Source organism: Myzus persicae, unplaced genomic scaffold (genome assembly GCF_001856785.1).
Source record: "Myzus persicae strain clone G006 unplaced genomic scaffold, MPER_G0061.0, whole genome shotgun sequence".
NCBI lineage: Eukaryota > Metazoa > Arthropoda > Insecta > Hemiptera > Aphididae > Myzus > Myzus persicae.
The window spans coordinates 4,239-26,861 of NW_019103749.1; the positions used below are offsets into that span (position 1 = coordinate 4,239).

General features: G+C 33.5%; 1 protein-coding gene across 1 annotated transcript in view; it reads right to left on the reverse strand.

Moving 5' to 3' along the window:
* Nucleotides 1–8,669: 8,669 nt before the first annotated feature.
* LOC111035195 overlaps nucleotides 8,670–22,623 on the reverse strand; it is a 155,675-nt gene continuing 141,721 nt past the window's right edge. Inside the window, exon 5 of the mRNA XM_022316720.1 lies at nucleotides 8,670–9,052. Within this exon, the coding sequence (XP_022172412.1) occupies nucleotides 8,915–9,052 (138 nt within the window). The 3' untranslated portion in view covers nucleotides 8,670–8,914. The remainder of the gene's footprint in view (nucleotides 9,053–22,623) is intronic.

The following is a 22,623-nucleotide window of genomic DNA, read 5'->3' on the forward strand; positions in this document are numbered from 1 at the left end:
TAAATGGCATGATCTGGCTAAACTTCTTCCCCATTTCCGCACCATTGTCTCTATAAACGCTCATATGAAAGCTCCGGACATTCATCGTTAGCCTCAGGCTAATAATATAATATGTACTTACATTGTGACTATACATGCACACGTCTTTTCCAACTTTGTGGCATATTTTTACTATAATGTGCGATCAAATCACTTCGCGGTAACTATACCGTGGCCCGTGTGTATACTCGTAGTCCCGAGATAAGATCCGATATAATAATATTTTATACCTACCCCGAATATATAGGTACCAACAGAGTGTTTCACAGCAGTATAGTGCAGCCTTTGCTACCGCCTTTTTAATGACTGCAGGTAAGGCCGTGTGACTAAATTTAATGAAAATTATTAAAATATACCATTATAGTAATACTTACTTAAATCAACTAAAAAATAAATAAACAACATAGATTTATCACATATATATTATACAGGTATAATGGCTATAAATATATAATATTATATTGTTACGATTAAGAAACTCAAAAACGATCATTTTTTTTCAAATTCAGGTAAAATTATTAAAAGTGTAAACAGTTCGATAGTTGCAGGACGTTTTATTTCCTGCACGAGAAGTCGTGGAAAACGAATTTTCTCGGCACTCGTAATGTTTTCTGTAGGTACCTATACTTACTAAAGCGTTTGTAAATTATTATTCAAACGTTTTTCGATGTATATTTTATGTACCGTAAACAAATCCCAATCGATTATAATATATACCTACGTTCTATTTGATGTGTTCTTCGCGGACGAATTTATCGCGTTTTTTCTTTAACATTTTTATTTCTTTTTTTTAAGACTGCAACCGTTTTCGATTAGCTTACGCAAATATATATACACATTCAGACCAACTGTGTTTATGTTCAAACGATTTCTGAGTACCAATGCAAATAAAAGCAAATAAGCTCTGAAGTCAACGATTGAACTACGATTACAGTGCGGAAACGGAGAAATGAGTTGTTTACCTACTCCGGTATAGGTGATAATATCACCATTGAAATATTATACAACTCAGGTACTGGTAATCTGCAGTGCGTGCGACGGCGCGAAATCTGTATTAATTTTAAATCACGCGATTCACAACAAAAATATATAAAGATCGTGTCTTTGTTCACGAGATGAGTGGTTGTCCGCGGGGCTTTATTATTATTATCATAATATATAGCCCGCCCGTCTTAGTGCAATTACACGTATATATATGAATAATAATAATATAATATTCTCGCAAATACCCGTATATTAAATAAATATTATGCCATGAGATCGATGCCCGCCGAAGGCATTTGTGTGCGGTTAAGATTTTTTTTTAATGGGTAGGTTAAGAGCGCCGATAACATATTATAATGCATACGATAGTGACTAGTTTGCGTGTGATTCGTGTGAACACAACTTTCCGTAGCTCTAATGCCTACAAGTTTAGTGATATAAACTACGAAGTGAATTGGTGCACTTAGTCCTCAGCCCCAATTAAAGGGTAAGTGCATAGTACCTATAATGTCCTATTTCTAAGTAGGCATACGTATACAATTTTTAAAAAATATTATGAGGGGACTTATTTCCACCAAGGAATTTTAAATATTTCCATCTACGCCATTTACTAGACATGCTGTAATTCTTTTATCGCAGACCGCTTGAACCTCAGTCCAACGTCTGTTCCGCGGACATCCGATATTCCAATGAATGGGTGGTAAAAAAAGACTTGACTTATGTATTATGTATCAATATAATATGTCCATGAATATTATTACTATCTATAATCTACATTAAAATCATCAACAGATTAAATACGACGAATCGGGTCGGATCATTGAATCGGACAGTATAAAAATACTCGCAACCACCTCTCCGAACCAGGACAAAACTATATCGTAGGTGCTAAATATCCTATAAAATAAATGTGTACGATTATTATTGGGCGACGTTATAAATCGGCTTTGTAAATACGGTTGATCAATTGCATCGTGTTTGATCATCGATCTGCGCATAATATTATTACCACCATTGCATCATACAGTCGCGGGTATTCGTGTGCCAGTTCGCTAACTGCACGGCCCCGTTATGTACTGATCATAATATTAATGTTATTATTATGTTACCGTGTGATATTGTTTTTTTGCAGATACAGACAAGCGTGCGCGTGTGTCCAATCGTTCGTATCAAAGTGTGTGCAGCCAGAGTAGCATAATAATATAATATATAATTCACAATCAGTGGCTCGTCCTCGAGAAAGGGGAAAGACTATATACCTATGAATTGGCTATGATGTGACGTTTTACTGCACACACACTCACCTTACCCTATACACAACACCGGGGGGTGTTTGCCCTCACCCCACTGAACAAACGTCGTATAACTCGAATGACATATCGACGTGTCTGACTGCAGCAGTCAATGCTGCAGCGGTTATCGTTAAAGTGATATATAATATTATACTGGAAACGATATCGTATATAACCTCTTTCTATATTTATTTTTATCGTCGTCTTTAAAAGCTAGATTTTAAATGTATGACTTTTTATATTATAATATTTTTATCTGTCTAGCCGTCATCGCCATATTACCTACAGAATGAGCCACAGCGTTTTCCCGAGTTCATAATTATTTACAATAACATAATATTAATTAAATATTGTTCAGCAATAACGGTAACCAATAAATAACCATTGAAATACATTGCGATGATTTGACTTTGCAGGTAGGAAACGCCTACAAGCTTAAATATAAGTATAATACTTCTAGAGTTCTAACCCAGGTATATCTAGGACCCCAACCTTCTCATATAATAATTCACATAGACTTATAGGAATAAACGAGGATTGGTCTTGTCAAACTGATAGGTAAAGAGAGATATTCAGCTTGAGTTTTATCATAATAAGTGTGAGAGAAATGAAAGTACTGTTTCGAGGACAGCCGATTGGAGTGATCAGTTCAACGCATTGATTAACTATGAAAATAGGATTCTGCTAGTAAGAATCTTGCACGCGTTTCATACACCTGATGTTCCGTTTATTTCTAAGTCTATGATAGTAAGCCTTTTAAATAATCGATCCTGTGAAATTAATAAATTAAATCCGCATTTTGTTCAAAAATGTTTTATTTTTCTACATTTTTTTATAATACAAGATACATTTTTAAAAAACGGTTTCTATGAATTAACACGTTTTCTACGTCCTAACAACTACCTATAGGGTTTATATTTTTAAAAAAATATAGCGCTTGCTTAATTGTTTAAAATATTGTCGATTAGACGACGAATATAGGTACATTATACAACCAGTCGGTTCCATGAATACGTAAAATATTTAATATGTTAATAATATGTAGTTTCCGTAGCGTGAAAGTCTTTGAAGGACTTTGAAATAGACGTTCCACCCCCACGGACACGTTTACTGTTTACGTATAATATGCATAGCTGCAGTATAATAGCGATTACACGTTTCGCCTCCCGTTGTATTATACGCATAATACATAATGTGGGCAATTTATTTCACATGATATATTTATAATATATTGTATTGTACTTATGTATAGCATAATTACCGAAAACGCGTCGCATGCAGCTCAATATCATCATCATCGACACCGCGTGTGCTAGGTTTCACATTTAATCACAAAAAAAACCCAGCTCGTAAAGTATAATATATTATGATATATTATAACAAACGACTTTTACATTACACATAGACTACTATATGTAACATGTATATACATATATATATATATATGTATATTGCGGCATGCACATCATGCTCTTTAGCGTTTTTCACGTGCAATGTGGAAAACACGCACACACTCGCGTGCACTGCACTGGCTCATATACCTATATACACACGCGTTCGGTTACCTGCATATTATATATATTATGATCGTCGCCGAAACTTTTAACCCTCAAAAATCGTATTCTCCCAGGCGGTCGTGAAAAAACGCAATAAAATAATACGTGTTTTGCGGTGCACACACAACTTACGAGCCCAAATAACGACATCAAGACTATACCCCTACCCCTCTCTGACCCGCCCCATTCGCAAAACACCGGTCGGCTGATGGAAAACGGATGTACGTCCTATCAGCGACGAGTGCGTAGTTATATATATATATATATATACAATCCGCCCAATTAATCCCGGGGACGTCGTCGTTGTAGGCACCGCGATAAACTCGCATCCGAGGGGTAGAAATATTACACCAAGTACCTATGTATGTGCAGTGTGTAACTAAACGCGTGAACGAGTACGCTGACCCGTAAGACCGAATAGCACGCACTAAACACACAATATAAACATAACGTCGTACTCGACCACAGATAGAATGCGTATGAGACCACCCTAGGCCATCTTGTGCGAATCTTTATGGGGGAGAGGGCGAGGAAAAAAGGACGCTTGTAAAATAAATAATGTATAGAATACGTCCATCAGTCCAGGACTCTGGAGCCCAAATTCTAATTTTTCCACTACATAATATACAACCGCACTTTAGAAACTAATTTGTGACACAACATGTTTTATAATATTTGTAGCCTAAATTTACAACTATTATCACCACCCTGCTGCAGCATCGCCACGAATATCAAAACATTGGTTTCCAAAGTTACAAATTTTGTAAAATTGTGTCAAGTTTTTGTAATCGAAGATATTTAGTTCAGGGCACCGAGCAGATAGATGACTTCAAACATTTTATTAGACGACAGAATACACAATGTATAGTAATGTGATAATGGATAAATTTAAATAACGTTAGCACGTGTGAAAATAATAATAAATTGAAATACCGCCGAAAAGCTGTTGTTTATTATTAAATAGATCGCCGTGTCTTTGTCGTCGTTGTTAATGAATAATATTTACGCGACGCATACTTATGTATAATATATGTACTGTGGGAGGGGAACGAAGTGATTCGTGGCCAAATCCAACTATACATATAAGCTACACACTGTGTAGATTGTAAACATATATTAGTCACTCGGGAGGCGCATCGCCTGTCATGGCCTCGCGGGTCCCTTTGTGGGTCTTTTCTATTTTCGAACACGTATAATATATATTTTGGCCCGGTATTTCACTTTTAACCATGCATCTATATATTATATACTTCATGCGGATGCAGAGGGACGTCTACAGCAGACCCGGTGACATTATTATTATATTATTTTTACTATATATACATATGCGCTCACACGCGCACCTTTCTAACGACGTGAGATTTAACGCTGACACGGACGCTGGTCCTTATGTGTATGTATTTTATATATTGCACGCTCGTGTGGGCTGCGTTTTATACCTCTCTCGATATAATTCACCTTCCCCTAAATAATATAAATACGTATATATACATTATGGCATGCCGGGTATATATATAGCGAGCGTATACGACGATCGTCTACCACCCCACCCTTCCCCCCCCCCAAACCCTCCATCTACCGCCACTACACGACTACCACCGCCTTCACCTCCACCATCACCCCTACCGGAACTCAAACAATTCCGATTTTCCGGTGGATAAGCGTCGTCGTATTCGTAGCTGCAGCAGCAGCAGCAGCAGTCCGACACCGGCGAGTTTGTTTTCTCCCCATTCGCGCGGTGAATAAATGACCCGTGCTCACGTTGCAGAGAGAGGAAGGACCTTTTCTGCACGCCCGCGCCCATATAGTCCCTGCCTATATACGTATTTATTCGGTATTCACACACAACAATGTACCTATATACATACATGCAAAAGGCCGGGAAAAAAGTCTCCGGCATAATTAATATTCAAGGCTGGGTGTTAAATTATATTATATATATATATATGATGAAGGGTGAGCAGGCAGGCAGGCAGGTGGGATGATGATGATGATGATAGTAGTCGCGGGGGAGTACTCCCAGAATATTTCGCGTTCCGCCGAGTTTTGCTCGAGCAAGAGCCTCAAACACACGCACACACACACGAGTCCATTGTATGTATTTTACGACGAGTTCACGCGTGCTCATATTGTATATTATATACTTGAATGTGTATACCAAGAGCGACGGAGGAGAAAAACCACACGATTTATGCGCTTAACGCGGTCGTACCGTTTTAATTGAGATTTCGCAGTTTGTATACAGGTATACCTACATATTTGTTTGTATTTTCCCACGTATAATTGCGGTCATCTTGCGAATAAAATATGCCAAACGGCGGTAGAAACTCGAAGCACGTGCACAGTACCTATTTATTATATTGGTAACAAATTAAGCTTTCAACTAATAATAAAACAATAATAATAAAATATTAGGTTTAAATTATAACTCATCGTCACACTATTCTATGGGCCATTGGCCAGCGCTTTCCAGTAAGTAAACACATTTCTACATTTATCGACAAAATATAGAGGTGGTGGTGTTATAGAATATTGTTGGTAAACTTAGTTCTGAGCCAATTCAATTGTATATCAGTTGGTAAAATACAATCATAAAACCAACTAATTTGATCAAGTATTCAACGAATTTGTTATGATCCGAAGTCGTAAAATATGAAAGTTCTCAATTTAATAAACAACAAATATTTTTAAACACATTTCGATTTATACATTTTTACTTATTTCAATAAAAATAAATAGAGCATATATCTTGTTTTTTTGTTTCAATAAAATCTGACCCTAATCATAATAGCTATTATTTCCTATATAGTATAATATTATAAGCAATAAAAGTGTCACCACTTCTTTTTATCAGCCAATTCATGTTTATCGTACTGTCATAATTTACAGAATGTGTATTTCTTATTAAAAAAAAAGTGTATCATAGATAGTATAAGTATATTAATTACAGATGTAGTTGGAAGTGTCATTACAAGAGACTTTGTGCGGGATGACGTACAATATTGTTTTACTTATATATGAACTATATAATTTCTAAGTGAAAAGTTATCACCAATCTTCATATTTTACATGTATACAATTGAATATACTATACAATTATTAATATTAAATTATATTCTTGTCTTACATTATGATATAAGACTTTTTTTACCCAACTAATATATATATATATATATATATATATAATACAATTTTCAGATAATTTAGCCGCGCTATTATATAAATTATAAATATTCGTCTTCGAAATCACTTATACCTAAATATTTATAATATACCGGATATGTATTCCAATATAGCATTTGGTGAAAATATTAATCTAAAAAATCGTTATAATTGTACCTACACCACTAGGATACTTATATTATATATTTAACTTGGCACTATCTAACATAACAGTATATTTTTATTTATTATTTTCGTACATTTAATTTATATTTATCGGAGTGTATGTGCCCGTTTCGGAAAATAGATAACCACCCGCCGGGGTTGGAGAAGGACGATAATTATATGTAAATTGTCAGACGCTTTTCAAACGGTTTATACATATAATATACATAATATATTATATATAGGTAGGTAGATAAAAGAGATAAAAGCGAAAAGAAAAAAGACGACAGAGGAGCGGTTTAAAGGATTTTCCGCAAAAACTGAACTGTCCTTGGTACCCGGCCGAGTGGTATATATTATATAAATAAAGTGAAACAGTGATGGTGGCGGTATAAAGCTTAAGTACATGATCTCTTTTAGATACATATATATTTTTTTGCTTGTTTTTCACGCCTTTCCGACACCGTCCCCACTCGTCCCCGGGATTAAGGTCTCCCGATAATTATAACGTCTGCATGTTGCGAAAGGGCGCGAAAGGCTGTAAAAGCAACTAGCCGTTGGTTGTAGTGTATATACGGGAGAAAGACCGATTTATTAGCTGTCCGATGCGGGTTACGCGATTGGCTTTGTGCCTGCCGCCGCAGCCGCGCTTTGATATTCGCGACGGCCAGGAAAACCGGGTCTCTCACCCCTCACCCCTCCAACCATCAATAATTGTTAGTGAGAGGCGCCAGAAAAATTCTCCTCTGCTACACACACACAAACACGATAAAACCACATACAAATGCATTTCTCTGCGAGCGTTTTCAAATCCAGCTTTCTCGGCTTTTTTCTAAATCCTGATAAAGTGACGGCGACGATAAGATGATACTTTAATGTTATAGGTATATAATACGCGCGACGCTCGGATCCCGGAGGAAAATCTTCGTTACCGACATCCGGGCAAGTAAGGGGAAAAAGGTACCTATCGTGTAATTTTCTAAGTGTAAAAAATAGTGAGGCCTAATAAAAAAAAAAACAGGTAAAATGGTATCGGATGGAATAAAAATTTTACTCAATTTGGTGTGACAAATTAAATTCATAAAGTTAAAATGATTACCGAAATAAAATGCATGGGTAATTTGTTGTATGGACCCTCTACGTTAACATTTGACTAAAAAAATATAATGATAGGTCATAGTTACGTATTATATTAAAACATATGAATAGTGCTCAAATAAAATATAAAATAAATGTCGTCAAAAGAACGTCTGTAAACCAGTTATTATCGGCTTGTAAAAAAAATAATATTATTATTATACGTCTAACGTCTCCTTATTGTTTTGTATCTTTGTCTCCGTCTAGGGAAACTATCGTGATAAATAAATTATTATGCTAAATTACGAACCAAACGTGGATAACGGGCATAGGAATTTATCGATTACAATAATAATAATAATAATAACAAATAATAATACACCAACACGGAACCCTCTACATATTTATACATTCACAAATTGTATTATGTTCACATAGACGTGCGTAGTAAGTACCGTATTATAACGGTCAAAGCGATTGTCAGTTTGAAGTGCGCCGACTTTTGCTCTTACTCGGAAGCTTACCTACTATACAACGTCGAGTTACCACAATATATGCTGTGTAGATGGGGGCGATCATCAGGAAAAATCAAAACGATGACAGGCCATGCTTATAATAATAATAATGCAAAAAAAAAACTCACTTGGTGAAGTCTTTTTGCAGAGTCGACAGCTTGACGCGGCATCTGTCTGCCTCGGAACTGGAACCCTTGAGTCTCGCCTCCGTGTCCAGGCGCAGTCTTCTCTCTCTGTCCACATCCATCTGCAACCACTCACGCTGAAAACAAAAGAAACGGAAAACATTAACTACTATTGTCAGACCATGATGCACAATACTAATTGTATGTATATAAATAATAAATAATACATTTTATTATACAGCTGTGCAAAGTGCATCGTCACAGCGGTTATACGACTTTCGAACGATAATTTGATTATTGCCCTTTTATGTAAGTACAATACGAAAATAATAGTGCTCAAAAATTAAACAATAATATTCTCTATTTAATATCAATATAAAATTAAGTATTTAACTATTATTTACTTTCCTAAAGTATTATTAAATTGTTTTTCGTGCGAAAATTGAATTTTATTGCAAACCCAAAAATCTATTACAATAACAACGTAAATCAACCAGTGCTAGTCTTGTGACGAACGGTAGTCATTAATGGTTGATAAATAATCCCACGACGACCGACGAAACTATACCTTATAACCGCTGCACATCATAGATCATAAAAAAACATATCTCTTGTACATATTACTAAAAATTTATATTTTATATAAACTACAATATTATTAAAAAAAATGGATTTTTTAACAATTAGCATCTTCTTTACCTGGCAATTAACATTTTTATGTAATGAAAAATAATCATTTTATAATTATATTTTAGTTGTATTAGTTTGTTTAATCATTTGCTGGGTTCTTGTATTGAACATTTCATACGTCTTTATTTATCTGTATTTATTGTTTGTATATGTTGTATTACACTAGATCGTCGTTCATTTCTACTTTATTTCACATATTTTGCAAAATAAAATTCTTCCGTCTGAGGAAAATACATTATACCCAAATTCCAAAATGAAACCTCTCAATCGACTAATTTGTGTTTTTTTTCTTTTGGCATATTATACCACAAATACGAGCGCTAATAAATACAAAAAATAACGAATACAAATACAAATACGACAACTACTGACGATACATGCACACGATGACGATCGTAGTCAGCCGATGACTATGTACTGGCAAACAAAATAGTACTGTAAAAGACAGATTAAATAAAAAAAATATTATTGTCCTCAGAGCTAAAAATAAAATGGGTTCCCCGTAACGCTATTGATTATCGCTTTATCGATATTATTGCCAACAAAATCATGTAGATAAAATTAGTTTACTAAAAAATGGATTTAAGAGTAAATAATCAAAAATTATTTTAAAATATGCAATAAAAGTCAATAAATCTTAAAAATATGCATTTGTAGAAAAAAATTCCAAAATATGCAAACATATACACAATAAACTTTTAAACTTTAACTCCTAACACCACAACACAAATTTGTACAGGATAAGATTTATTATTTTTACATCCCGAACAAATATGCAAATGCATAAAGTCCCAAGCCCTGGTCATGACCAACAGAGTATATAGAGGACCCGGACGTAATAAGGTTATAGCGGTTTTGAATATTATCTCGGTGTCCCGAGATAAAGTGTTTCGGGACCGCCAATCATCCCCGAATTAAACTTCTATATTTTACGTTACCATTTTGACTTCTACTAAACGTATTTTCTAGAAGAAAAACAATATTGGCTTTAATGGTCGATAAATCAATAATCAAGTTGATTATTTGATTGACAGATGTATTTTATTTTAAATTTATCTTCCCGGTTTGGTGACCACAATATAATTGACAAATACGTTAATTGTATACCGAGGCGGTTCAAACAATTTTTGTTACCTCTAATTGAAAATTTTTTAATTCATCTGGATTGGATTTACAATCAATTAGTTTTTGCCATATGAACGTATGTCGCGTATAGAGTACTGACCATTGTGCCTGGTATTCCAGTTAGAAAAAATAGGTTATTCAAAGTTAAAACTGCACGTGGTTTGCCGCGAAAGAGTGATGAGGTTTTTTCCTATTATATATCAGAACATAATGTTTTGTATTTCAGTGTTTGTGAGTTTATTTCATGACGTATCTATCGTTGTATCGCACGAGTTTTAAATTATAAACATTTGAACCTATACATATATTACATATTATAATTTAAAATACCATGATGCACACATTGTGTATAGATACAGCGTGATAGCCGTATGGACCGCCCTGTAGTATATAGCACGTCAGCTATAATTATTACTCAGGAATAATACGCAGTGTCGAGATAACAATTTTGGGACCCAGGTGCAAACGCATTTTAGAGGCCCCGCATAGATAAATAATAATAACAGCCTCTAAAATATTATATGACCGACAAACAGTTTTATATCCATTATATTATAATTATTACATAGCATTTGTGGGTACTATAATAGGTTGTCGACAATGAGTTATTACATATTTTGTAATTTTGTATATTATTCAACGTCAAAGTAGGGTTTATACACTTCATCGTGTCCCGTGACCATATTCAATAGTTCAATACGCATATTGGTAACACGCGTCACCTATTTCATAAAAGTTGAATATTATAATATTAAACTCTACAAGACAAGGTGTAAATGGTGGGAACCCGATTATTTTAACCTGATATTTCAGACCACTGCAGTGGTTGTAATGCGCCGACATGCAAGACGTGGCTGATGGCGGATATCTGAAATGGATCAAATCAAACGATGAACCCGAAGTTCGAAGTCGAAATAAAACATGTACGCGGCGCGAAACACGGAAACCGGAACACGAGTGTTGTGAACGACGAACGATACGTTTTACGGCGACAGCCTCCCAGCATCGTTTGAAATCGATGTTCAGTATACCGTAGTCCTGGACTATTTTTTTTTTTACTGTACATTATAATACAATATGATATGGCGTTCGCTCACGGCAACATCGAAAGGTCGCTCGAAAATATATTGTTGGGCGTTGGCACTAAAGTGAAAATCGACGCACATCACGAGCGACGCACATTCAAACATGTTATAGCGTATTAATACGCAATCGCGGATGACGATGCGAAAACGATTTTTGATTGAGGGCCGAATGGCACGTCGACGGACGCGCAGTTAAAGGCCAGCAGAGACTGTGGTTTTCCTCAGACTGACGTTGTTGTGATTTTATAACTTGGCGTGTTCCGAATTGAGGTCTCGACAATCTCGGATGCCTTCAATAATTCGCAGTGGCTCGTACAAAAACTACTGAGACGTAACAATGTTTTCTCGGTCTCAATTTTGCTCTGGCAACCGAATTTTTTTCAATAAATTTAACTTATAAAAAAATATTTATTACTATAATATATTTACATAGTACGTGTACTGTACTCAGACACTAACAGATATATCTGCATGCAAACGAGTCGTGTCAAATACGCGTTACGTTGTTATATTATTTTATTATCTTTTTCATCTTATATTAATATTTATTATAATAATATATTATGTTTTCGTTAGACCGATGGACGAGTGTGTATGTGTGTGTGCTGTCGACAAATGGATATTTATATGGTCGCGTTTCGTGTCATTTCCGCGCCGCGAGTGTTTTTCGGTACACATCATGCAAGCAAAACATGGTATATTATATATTATTATATATCTGAAGTCCTGAAATATGCATATATATATTGTTATGATATTATATATAAGTGTCTTTTATATTATCATAAGGAAGACGAACATGTCAAAAACGAATGTAACATTATTACTTGACTGCGCAGTCCGCGGAAATCCGAGATCGCCACCGGACGTAGCAGATCGCCTGTGATCGTTTCCGCCTAAGTATGTTGTATCGTAGGAAAAATAATATATAATTTAGTAATAGTATTTTGTAATTAAACGGTGGCAGTAACCGCGATCGCGTGAGAGCATAATATTATACCAAAACCCACGGACGAAATATGTGTATCAACAATTATTGTTGTCGAACGGAACACTCTATGGCTGAGCGGATGACTACAATAATATTATTATTCTACACGCCGAGCACACAGACGGCGACGCGCCACACGTGTCTTGTGCGTCCGGCAACACGATGCGTAACAAGTCATGCGTGTGTGTACCTATTGGCTATTACTTACAAATAAATAATAATTACAGACGGCCGAGAGAACATATTATTATTGTATTTTTTTTTTTTTTATTTAAGAAAAAGCCTTGATGACGTGACCATTGACTTGTTTCACACAATATGGTATTAAATGATTATTATAATGTTGTAATAATATTTTCATTTTTTATTTTTAATAACAAAATAAGTGGATATACGAGATGTAACAAAAAAATCTGACAAATAAAATAACTAATCTGTTCTAATCAATAATGGACATATTTTTTTTAAATATTTAATTTATAGACGCTCGCGCTTCAAGTAGGTAAAGTACAACATTATTTATATTTATTATTTAATACTGAAAATATTAAATATTAAATCGTCTTAGGTATACAATTTTTTTTTGGAAAAATTAAAATTACCAATTTGTAAATTTAGACAAATTTTGAAGACAAAAATTAACTTGAATCTTAAAGGTTAATTTTTACAATTTTTTTAAGTTGTAATGATTGCAATTATTCAATATTGTATTAGAGAAAATGTATTTAAAACGTAATACCTAACTTTTTTAAAAATATTTTTGTTGGGAATTTAAGAATACACATATATTTCTTAAGTAATTTATTGTACATACGATTTTTACAAGTTTTGTCATACGTTTAATTCAATAATTCGTTTTTATCAATTTTTTTTTTTAAATTTATATTTGTCAAGTGTTTCTGTTACACTATATATATATATATATAAACATAAAGTGCATAATATATGCTCATTCGCAACTATACGTATTATCAGGTAGGTAGGTACTAGGTACTTATTATTATTATGAAGCGCACTGTCAGATCGGGTAGTCAGCTGCAGCGGCGGCGGCAGTGGCGGAGAAACCGGGGCCAGACACACCGCATCACCCCAAGGTTAAGTATACTAATATGTAATCAACGGCCAGTCGTTTGCCATCCACTGCCCACCCATCCCTCTATAATATGTAGTTGCTCCCACCCACTTAAATATAATACTACATATATATAGCTGTACATATATATTTGGTATATATAATACATATATATATAGACACCAGTCCAGACGAAACTGCAACATATACTATACTATGATTGAATAATAAAAATTTCAATATTATCAAGAATATAATCACAGAAGTATATTATAAATTATAATACTATTAATTATTATAATACAAACATTTATTTACGAAGAAAAAAAATAGAGTAATAATAATATGATATACCTTCACCACGTAAATATATTACATGACACAATATTAAAAGGCGCATAATATTTTTAAAATTAGTTTTTACTATAATTGTAAAACTATAATTTGAGGAACAATATCTGCTAACTGTGCAGCATTGATTAGGTGAAAAGTCGAATTCGAAAAACCAAATTATTATCACTCGTGATGAATGAAATATGTTCAACTAAAACGTAAGAATAGGTTTTAACGTAGGAATATACGTTAATAATAAATTAAAAAAGCACAACGCGTATTATATTATTGAGCATTTGCCATGTCTACTGCAGCTGCACACGTGGTGATCAAAACTTTTAACACGATTTTCGTTCTCCCCAAACTTACCGCAACAAACTGTTCACGACATATAGTAAAGTTTTCGGAATGAAGTAGAATAAAGTGAGTGTTATAAACGTTACATCGGGTAAACGTTAAAGATCTCGGGACGTGTATGCCATATTGATAGGTACAACCTACAACAATTAATAACCAACTAACCTACACACAGGGCAGTAGAGAGAGAAACCCAAGCCTGGGGGTAATACTTCGGGGCCCCACTATTTTTGACCACTATCATCGACTTTGTCGAGTAACTGTTAGGAGTAGAATACTCATAAAATTGTTATTCTTATTTGTTTCTTTAGTTTGAAAAATGAGTAATAGTCCCAAATTGCCGGGGGCGAGGGAGTTAACCTTTCCTCCTCCTCGTCAGGCCTACCTATCACATGATAATATCATTACATATTGTACAGCGTCGGGGTATATGGAAAACGATACACAACAATACATTAAAGTCTACAGAGCTGCAGAGGGTGTCATTAGCTCGGGGAGGACTGCAGAGGAATACCCATCGGCCGTTAAACGCGATCATACACTTCATAATGTTCCTCGGTAAATATTATATTATAAAAGTCGTATGTCGGATTCGCATAGCTGCATGATGATGGAACGACACATATTTTGAGGATCGTAACTACTATATTGTTACACGCTAGTTCGTGGAAAAATCTCCACATGACGTTAAAATATACGTTCTTTCCGGTTCCAACTCCACGGCGCGAGGTGTATCAGATGTAGTCGGCTGTCGCACGAATCGGACGAAACGACCAACGAAATAATAATATTCTTAATCTGCACACAGTTCACATCATCCCGACGATGACAGAACGCAGTGATAAAACACACTGTGATGTGGAACTACACACTCCGCAGCTCTTGAATATAATATTATATCCGTCTTACAATATTTACGACGATAAAAACGCATTCGAAACCCGATTCCGGTCCGTCCGGCCGCGCTCATTATTATCATTATTATTATTTTGGAGTATCGTATTGCATTCGTGCAGTGTGTCATAATCATCGTCGTATACCGGAGCCGGTATAGGAAAAGTTTAACAAAAATAAGACGACATAATATGTAAGAGTATAAAAAAATAAAATCGTCTCTTCCTCTTTCCGCGCGGTACGCCCGCCAGTGGCCATAGATTTGTCGTGTGTATAAAATGGTTTTCTCCTCTTCTTCTTCTATCGTTTTATCGGGTTCTTCCGCCCGGCTTCCTCGCGACAACGTTTCGGTTGATTAACTCGTTGCCGTACGACAATATCGCAGTGTCTTGCTCCTTCTCCGCGTAATAAACAAAACTATAAAAATATATAAGTCTCATTTTCGTCGTTTTTTATATACATTTTTATGACAGGCGGTCCCATGCGTGCGACTGTGTGACTCTATAATACATACTCATAAGACGAGGTAAACGCATATACGTACTGTATATATTATACAGGGTGTTTATCAGCGTATGTTTATATCTCCCCCCCCCCCCCCACTGACACGCAATTATTTATATTTAATATTTTTGATACAAAAACACTGAAATGTTCTTTTTACTTTTTCATGGATAATAATAGATAGACAATGTACATATAGCATATTATTAATAACTATATAGAGTTAATTTGTGTACCTACATGTCATAAAGATTTAACAGGTAGGTTATTAATTTAAATCGAGTAAATTCAAATATTGTATAGGTAGACAGGTAGTTTTATTATTATGTAAGTCTTAGCTCGAACACGATAGAGCAGGTGTTCGCCGAAGACTGCTACGAGGCGAAACACCCTGTATAGTCTTTAGTACGGATTCGCGTAGGCACATAATACAATATATTATTATAAACCTTAATATACACCACACCCGATACCTATACCTGTTTTTCGATTATTTTCTTTAGTATTATTATCGTTCAATTACGCGTGCGATACAATATACTATATAAGCTAAATTCGGCCCTAACTGGCTGTCATGGCACGTTGTTTATTATTTAAACGTGAAACGTTAGATGACGTTTTCCGACGGACCTCCCACAAAAAAAGCCGAAAAAATTCGAAATCTATACTATGTATCTATATTCTACACCAGCTGTGTGGCTGTGTTGCATCGCAGCTATAGAATATACACCATCAGGGTTCCGATCCGATGACATTTTCCCTTGACCTATTCCGTTAATCAGTGATCAATGAGATTAGTATTATTTCTTAGTAAAATAACAAGCAGAAATCTATGTGAGGACGTTTTTTGAGTAGTAAAAACTAGTCAGATTGCAGTATTCGTAGTAAACACGAACAGCGATGACAATTTCAATCGAAAACATAAAACTTATAATAAAATAATTTTTAACATAATTGTTTTATGACAGCACAAGAAAACGAAATAAAACGTCATTATGAATACATTTCAGGTGATTGAACGGTACGCAATTATTAAACCTCCAACCTCAACGGTGTACAAAATGTATTATTCACTATAATAATACTTTACATAATATATCATGTAATTTTAGTTCTCATTTTTTATCATTTTAAATATTACATTATTACCGTGTTTGTGTAAAATTAAAGAACATAATTAAATTCATGAGCTCTAAAGTAATATAAAATATTATACAAGCCAAACATGATTGACCGCGGAAGATTTCAGGGAGAGAGAGGAAGAGAGAGAGACGGTCGAGTTTGATGTCTCGTTTCAAGCTTTTGAGAGTTTTCCGTAGTTGATAGTGGGGGGAGGCTTCGAAGTATAACTAAGGAAGATATTAGATGCATATACATATTTTTATTTTTGAACCACTGGGAATCGACAGAAACAAACCGACGACATTCGTAACGTTTTGACAGTCGGCCGAATGCAATTAAACTAACACAGTCTAATGTAAAAAAAACCTGTCGCTCGTTGTCCAACTTGCAGGCCTAAAATAGAATCGCGTGACTAGGTTCAATTCTGTTAAATTTGTGTTTTCGGAATATTGTACGTAAAAGCTTTACGCAAATTGGCTACACAAAACCGAAACGATATAGTGGAAAAGGCACAGCGAACGACAAAAAAAAACCCACTATACCACCGTATATTATAATATGCACATATTATACACGCGTGTGTACAGAAATACACGATGGTGGTTGATGTAATATATTATTAGGCATAAAAAACCGTCGACGAATGAACCACTCGTAATAATAAAAGCTACTCGGAGCGTAGTATAACAAGACGATGAAAATCCGAAAGTGCTACTTGACGGTCTGCGCTGCACTTAATTTATCGCTGATCGGCTGTATTAAGGACATGTGCCTTTTTCGCTGTCGTCGAAACGGTTTTACACAGTACAACAGTATTCCCGTATATTTATTTGAATGTGAAAAGCGACTGCGAGAAAAAGAGGATTTTTTATTCAGAATTAAAACGAACAAGCTTGCAAAAAAACGTTATGTGCAAGCGATAATGTGCTGTAGGCGTCCGAACAATACGAAATGGATAAAGACGATTCACAGAACAGCGTTTAAAAAAAAAAATGTTTTTGTGTATGTACCATTATAATATATACATCATACTTAGTGAATAATATTACCGGTGACGTTTTTGACGCATAAAATATTTGCATTGATTTTCAGAATACTATATAAAATATTTTGCTTATGTCTATATATCTATAGATATAAAAATAAAAATGTTTTTGTGTAGGTAGTCATTCGATCTGGGCTTTAAAAATGTATTGTTTTCAAATTATCAAGTCTTGCATAATTTATATTATATATATATTTTAGGAATTTGGTATGAACACCTACACAGTACACATATTATAAATTATGTACTATGTAGTAATATTTATAAAGAGAATTCGTTGGAGGGTTTTATTTCTTAACATACCTCTTTATTTATGATTAACTAACCAACGTCAAAGTAATTATGTGTAGCTAGGTTGATACATCATTTACAATAGAATTTAAATTTTTAACATGAGCGGAGAAGTAAATGAAGTTAAAATGTGTTAAGTATTTCGTCACGTCTTGTAGCTTCAACGCTTGATTCGTGTTAGCTTTAGTAACTGAATTGTGGACAATTATGCATTAAAAGGATATTTGAAAAAAATTAAATAAGACGTTTTGAATTAATAACCAGAAAAACACGAAAACTGACGGATAAAAAATTGAGTTTCGTAAAAAAATCACCTTGTATGCGCGTGTTATGTAATATACAAGGTGCTGCACGTTGTAAATCCTCAGTTTCCGGATCCGATAGAGTATAATAAACAACAGCTGAACTGATAGACGTATTGTTAATAATCGAAACAAAACAAAAACTCAAGACTCTGAAACGCATACAACCGAGGTTATGTAATAACAATATTAACTAGAAGTATACGTCGATGTCAATATCGTCGACAGTGCTCGGCGTGACGGAAAGCATTGATTACGCGTGTCGACTACTGCTGCAGCAGTCGACTCGACAACTATAATATGTGCAATACCTATATCATAATTTTTATTTATAATTCTATTTCGCCAATTGTACATTACAATATTATATTATGGTTTTATTTTCTTTATCGTCAATTTCCTACTACAGTTCACCCAAAAACTCCGGAAATATATGAAAACGGAAGATCAAACTGATCAGCCGTGCAATGACAGTCGATGGTCGCGTTTCCGTGACATTGCGTCAAAGACCGTGATAAGGAAACGTGCACAAATATAATAATATATATTTGGTACATGGTCGCAAAAAGAAAAAAATAAACGCATAAGAGCGCAAATTTAAGAGCATAGTCGAGTGGTTTAAAAAACCTCCATGGCTTGTACATTATTATACCTAAGGTACACACGAATATTTTATGCAACGATACCGCTTTACAGATTACATTTTTTTAAACTCTATTGTTATTTCCAACCACTGTAAAACGCTGCATTAAAAACCGAAAAAGGTACCTACTTATATTATATTATGTATTTATATGAATTTTTATAAAACTAATTACGTAGGAACTGATATACAAATATGTTGTGATACACATATTATTTATAAACATATTATTCTATATAGGGCAACAAATGACCATCCTGTATAATGATTAAAAAAATTGAAACATATTATATTATTATTATTATATTATTATTATATTTACAGTAAATCAGTATCATAATTTATAATGCTTACATAGATACCACTAACTTTGCAGTATAGGTATATTTTTAATGCAAGTTGTCCACATCAAAGTGACATAATATTAAATTATTGGTTTCTAAAATTTAAATTAATAGATTTTTTCCTCATATTTGTTCAAACGACATTTCAAGGAAAAAAAGTTTTAAAATATAATTATACCGGTGGAGCAGATACTTACAAAATAGCGTGTATTTGTACCTACATTAAAACATTTAAATTGTTTTATGCACTGCGATTAAACAAAATGATTACTTTCGATATCGCATGATTAAGCGATTTCTATTATACAATATATATTATACTTGAGTACGTGACATAGACTACGTCACTATTCAAATGATTATATACGCATATAATATTTTTTGGAACAAAATATTGAAAATAATTATAGCTTGGTAGTTGAAATTCTAATATATAGGTATATGATATGTATAGAAAATTAGTCAAAAGTCAAAAATTAAATCTGTGTTTAGCCAGAGAAATGGGTTAGGTACAGTAAGTATAAATCACATCACAACTCGTAGAGTTTGATAAGCGTATACACAAATAAATTGGGTTTTCGTAATTTGAAGCCAACAACGCATAAATGGGATGTCGTTAAAAGCAAACTTTGAACATATCGCTCGTTCTAAATCATACTATATAGCAACTACAATAATCATTCATATGTTTACAGTAAGTCATTGCGGTGACGTACACAATTTCGCTTAGATATATTTTATTTGCTTGAAATGTATTAAAATTATAATATAATATTATGCATAATATGCGGAATACACAACCGAATATGCAGAATGTGCAAACGAAATTAAAGGATTAAAAAGGAAGAGAAATTAAACGGGTAATGGGACAGAGAAAAATGTTAAAAACTACTCGTTTTACAACGCAAATAATAATGAACACTCAGAAATTCCGTTAGGTAGAAAAATGGTTACTAAAAAATGTGAAATAAAAAAAAGTAAGAGGGAAAGAATTAAAGGAAATGTATTTTTTTATTTAAACAAAGCCTTATGTTTATACTTTGTAATTAAAGACTGTTTTGTATTGTAAAATTAATTCGTATAATTAGAACTGTAACATAAGCAAAAAATAATTACGAGCAAAGGGGTTTAGAATAATAACACATCACTGTAATCAATTAGTTCCCTTGCATGTTTCGTTTAACATCAAAATCGCAGAAATAATTAATTTAAGAAATAAAAATGTATAATTTTAAAACGAACTAGCAATCTATAATAGCAGTTCTCAATTAGTTTTATTCAAAATACTTCATCGTTTGTTTTCGAGTTTATTATAGTAGTGTTAATTATGAATAATATTCTGTTTTAGAACTTTATATAATTATTTACGCGTTCATAAATAGTAAATGCCGTATAGACATCCATTTAAATTACGAAAATCCATCCGAGATGAGTCGAAGGTCAAATAACACACTATACAGTTAACGGTAATAGTTTATATTGTTTATTGACGAGGGGAAGTGTACACATATATATGTGTGTGTATGTGTGTGCGATATGTATAGTTAGTGTCATGAAAAGCATCATATTTTTGTCATCGAATACAATAGGCGTCCGATAGGCGCCAGTTTGAGTAAAAACTTTCCCGCCCAAGTATTATAGAGATATCGCGAATAGGAAGTAAGGAAGTAAAGTTGAAATGATAAAATGTAATATACGGAAGTCGTGATATTTGACCTAAAAAAAAAAACCTCCAAAAGTTTAACTATAAACTCATAAACTGTATACTAAAATCTTGACGTTTTACTCATCACTGTTTCCTAATGCATTCATGTATATAAAGAAAAATACGGTGTATAGTTCTGGTTATTATTATTGTAGCTGTTTTTATACTCGATTTGGAATACCACGTGAACATAGAAATATTTTACATATTTCCCCGAGGTTTTGTATGCTTGGTTTAATCGATCGAAACAGTAAAAACATTAAAACTATAAAACGAACCGTAAATACTTTACGTTTTGTTTACATGTCATCAGATTTATTGTCGAACTTCGACCCTGAAGATACTATATTATTGTATATTCGTGACCAAATGATTTCGTTTTGTATTATGTGGTTTAATTTAGTATTATATTGTTGTTTAATGGGTTGAACTTCAGTTATTAACAAAACAAATCTGATCATGTTGTTAATTTTAAAACGAAATAAGTAAGATCTATTTGAATTAAAATTGGATAATACGCCATATTCTGAACATGCAATTTCGAAGAAAAAGTACTAGAACATAATTATTATTGTGAACTATGGCTCATTTTTAGTTACAGCATATACGAAGGTATTCATATATTAATTATTTGCAGGATCCAATAATAATTCAATAATTTTACTTAAACTTTATTAAGCTTTAACACAGTGAAACTTTCAATTATTGAATACTTTTTGAAAAGTTTCAGCTAGGCACCGTCATAAAAGTTATACTTCTAATCGATTTCAATAAATATATTAATTGCTCTTTTCAAAAACATTTTTTTCACCCGCGTATAGGTAATCATGTTTTTAAAAATTGATATTTAATCAGTAAAAAATGTTTTTCGCTATTCAATTAGATACCTATATATTACTGAAGATGTATAACCAGTCTCTTATCAATACTATATTATGTACTATGTATTGTATAGATAAATATCATATAGTTTTAAAATATTAAATAATTATTCAAGGACAGGCTATGTTTTTATCTTTTCGCATATAATAATATAACATAATAGGTATTTCACAATGGAATAAATGTTTTCAGCTACTTAGTTGGTTAGATAAAATACAATAATTAAATAATATTTACCTAAGTGTTTTAAATAAAAGTGAATTTCAACGCGCTTTTCTGTATAATTTATATTATTGTTCAAAAAATATAAAAAGATCTTATTG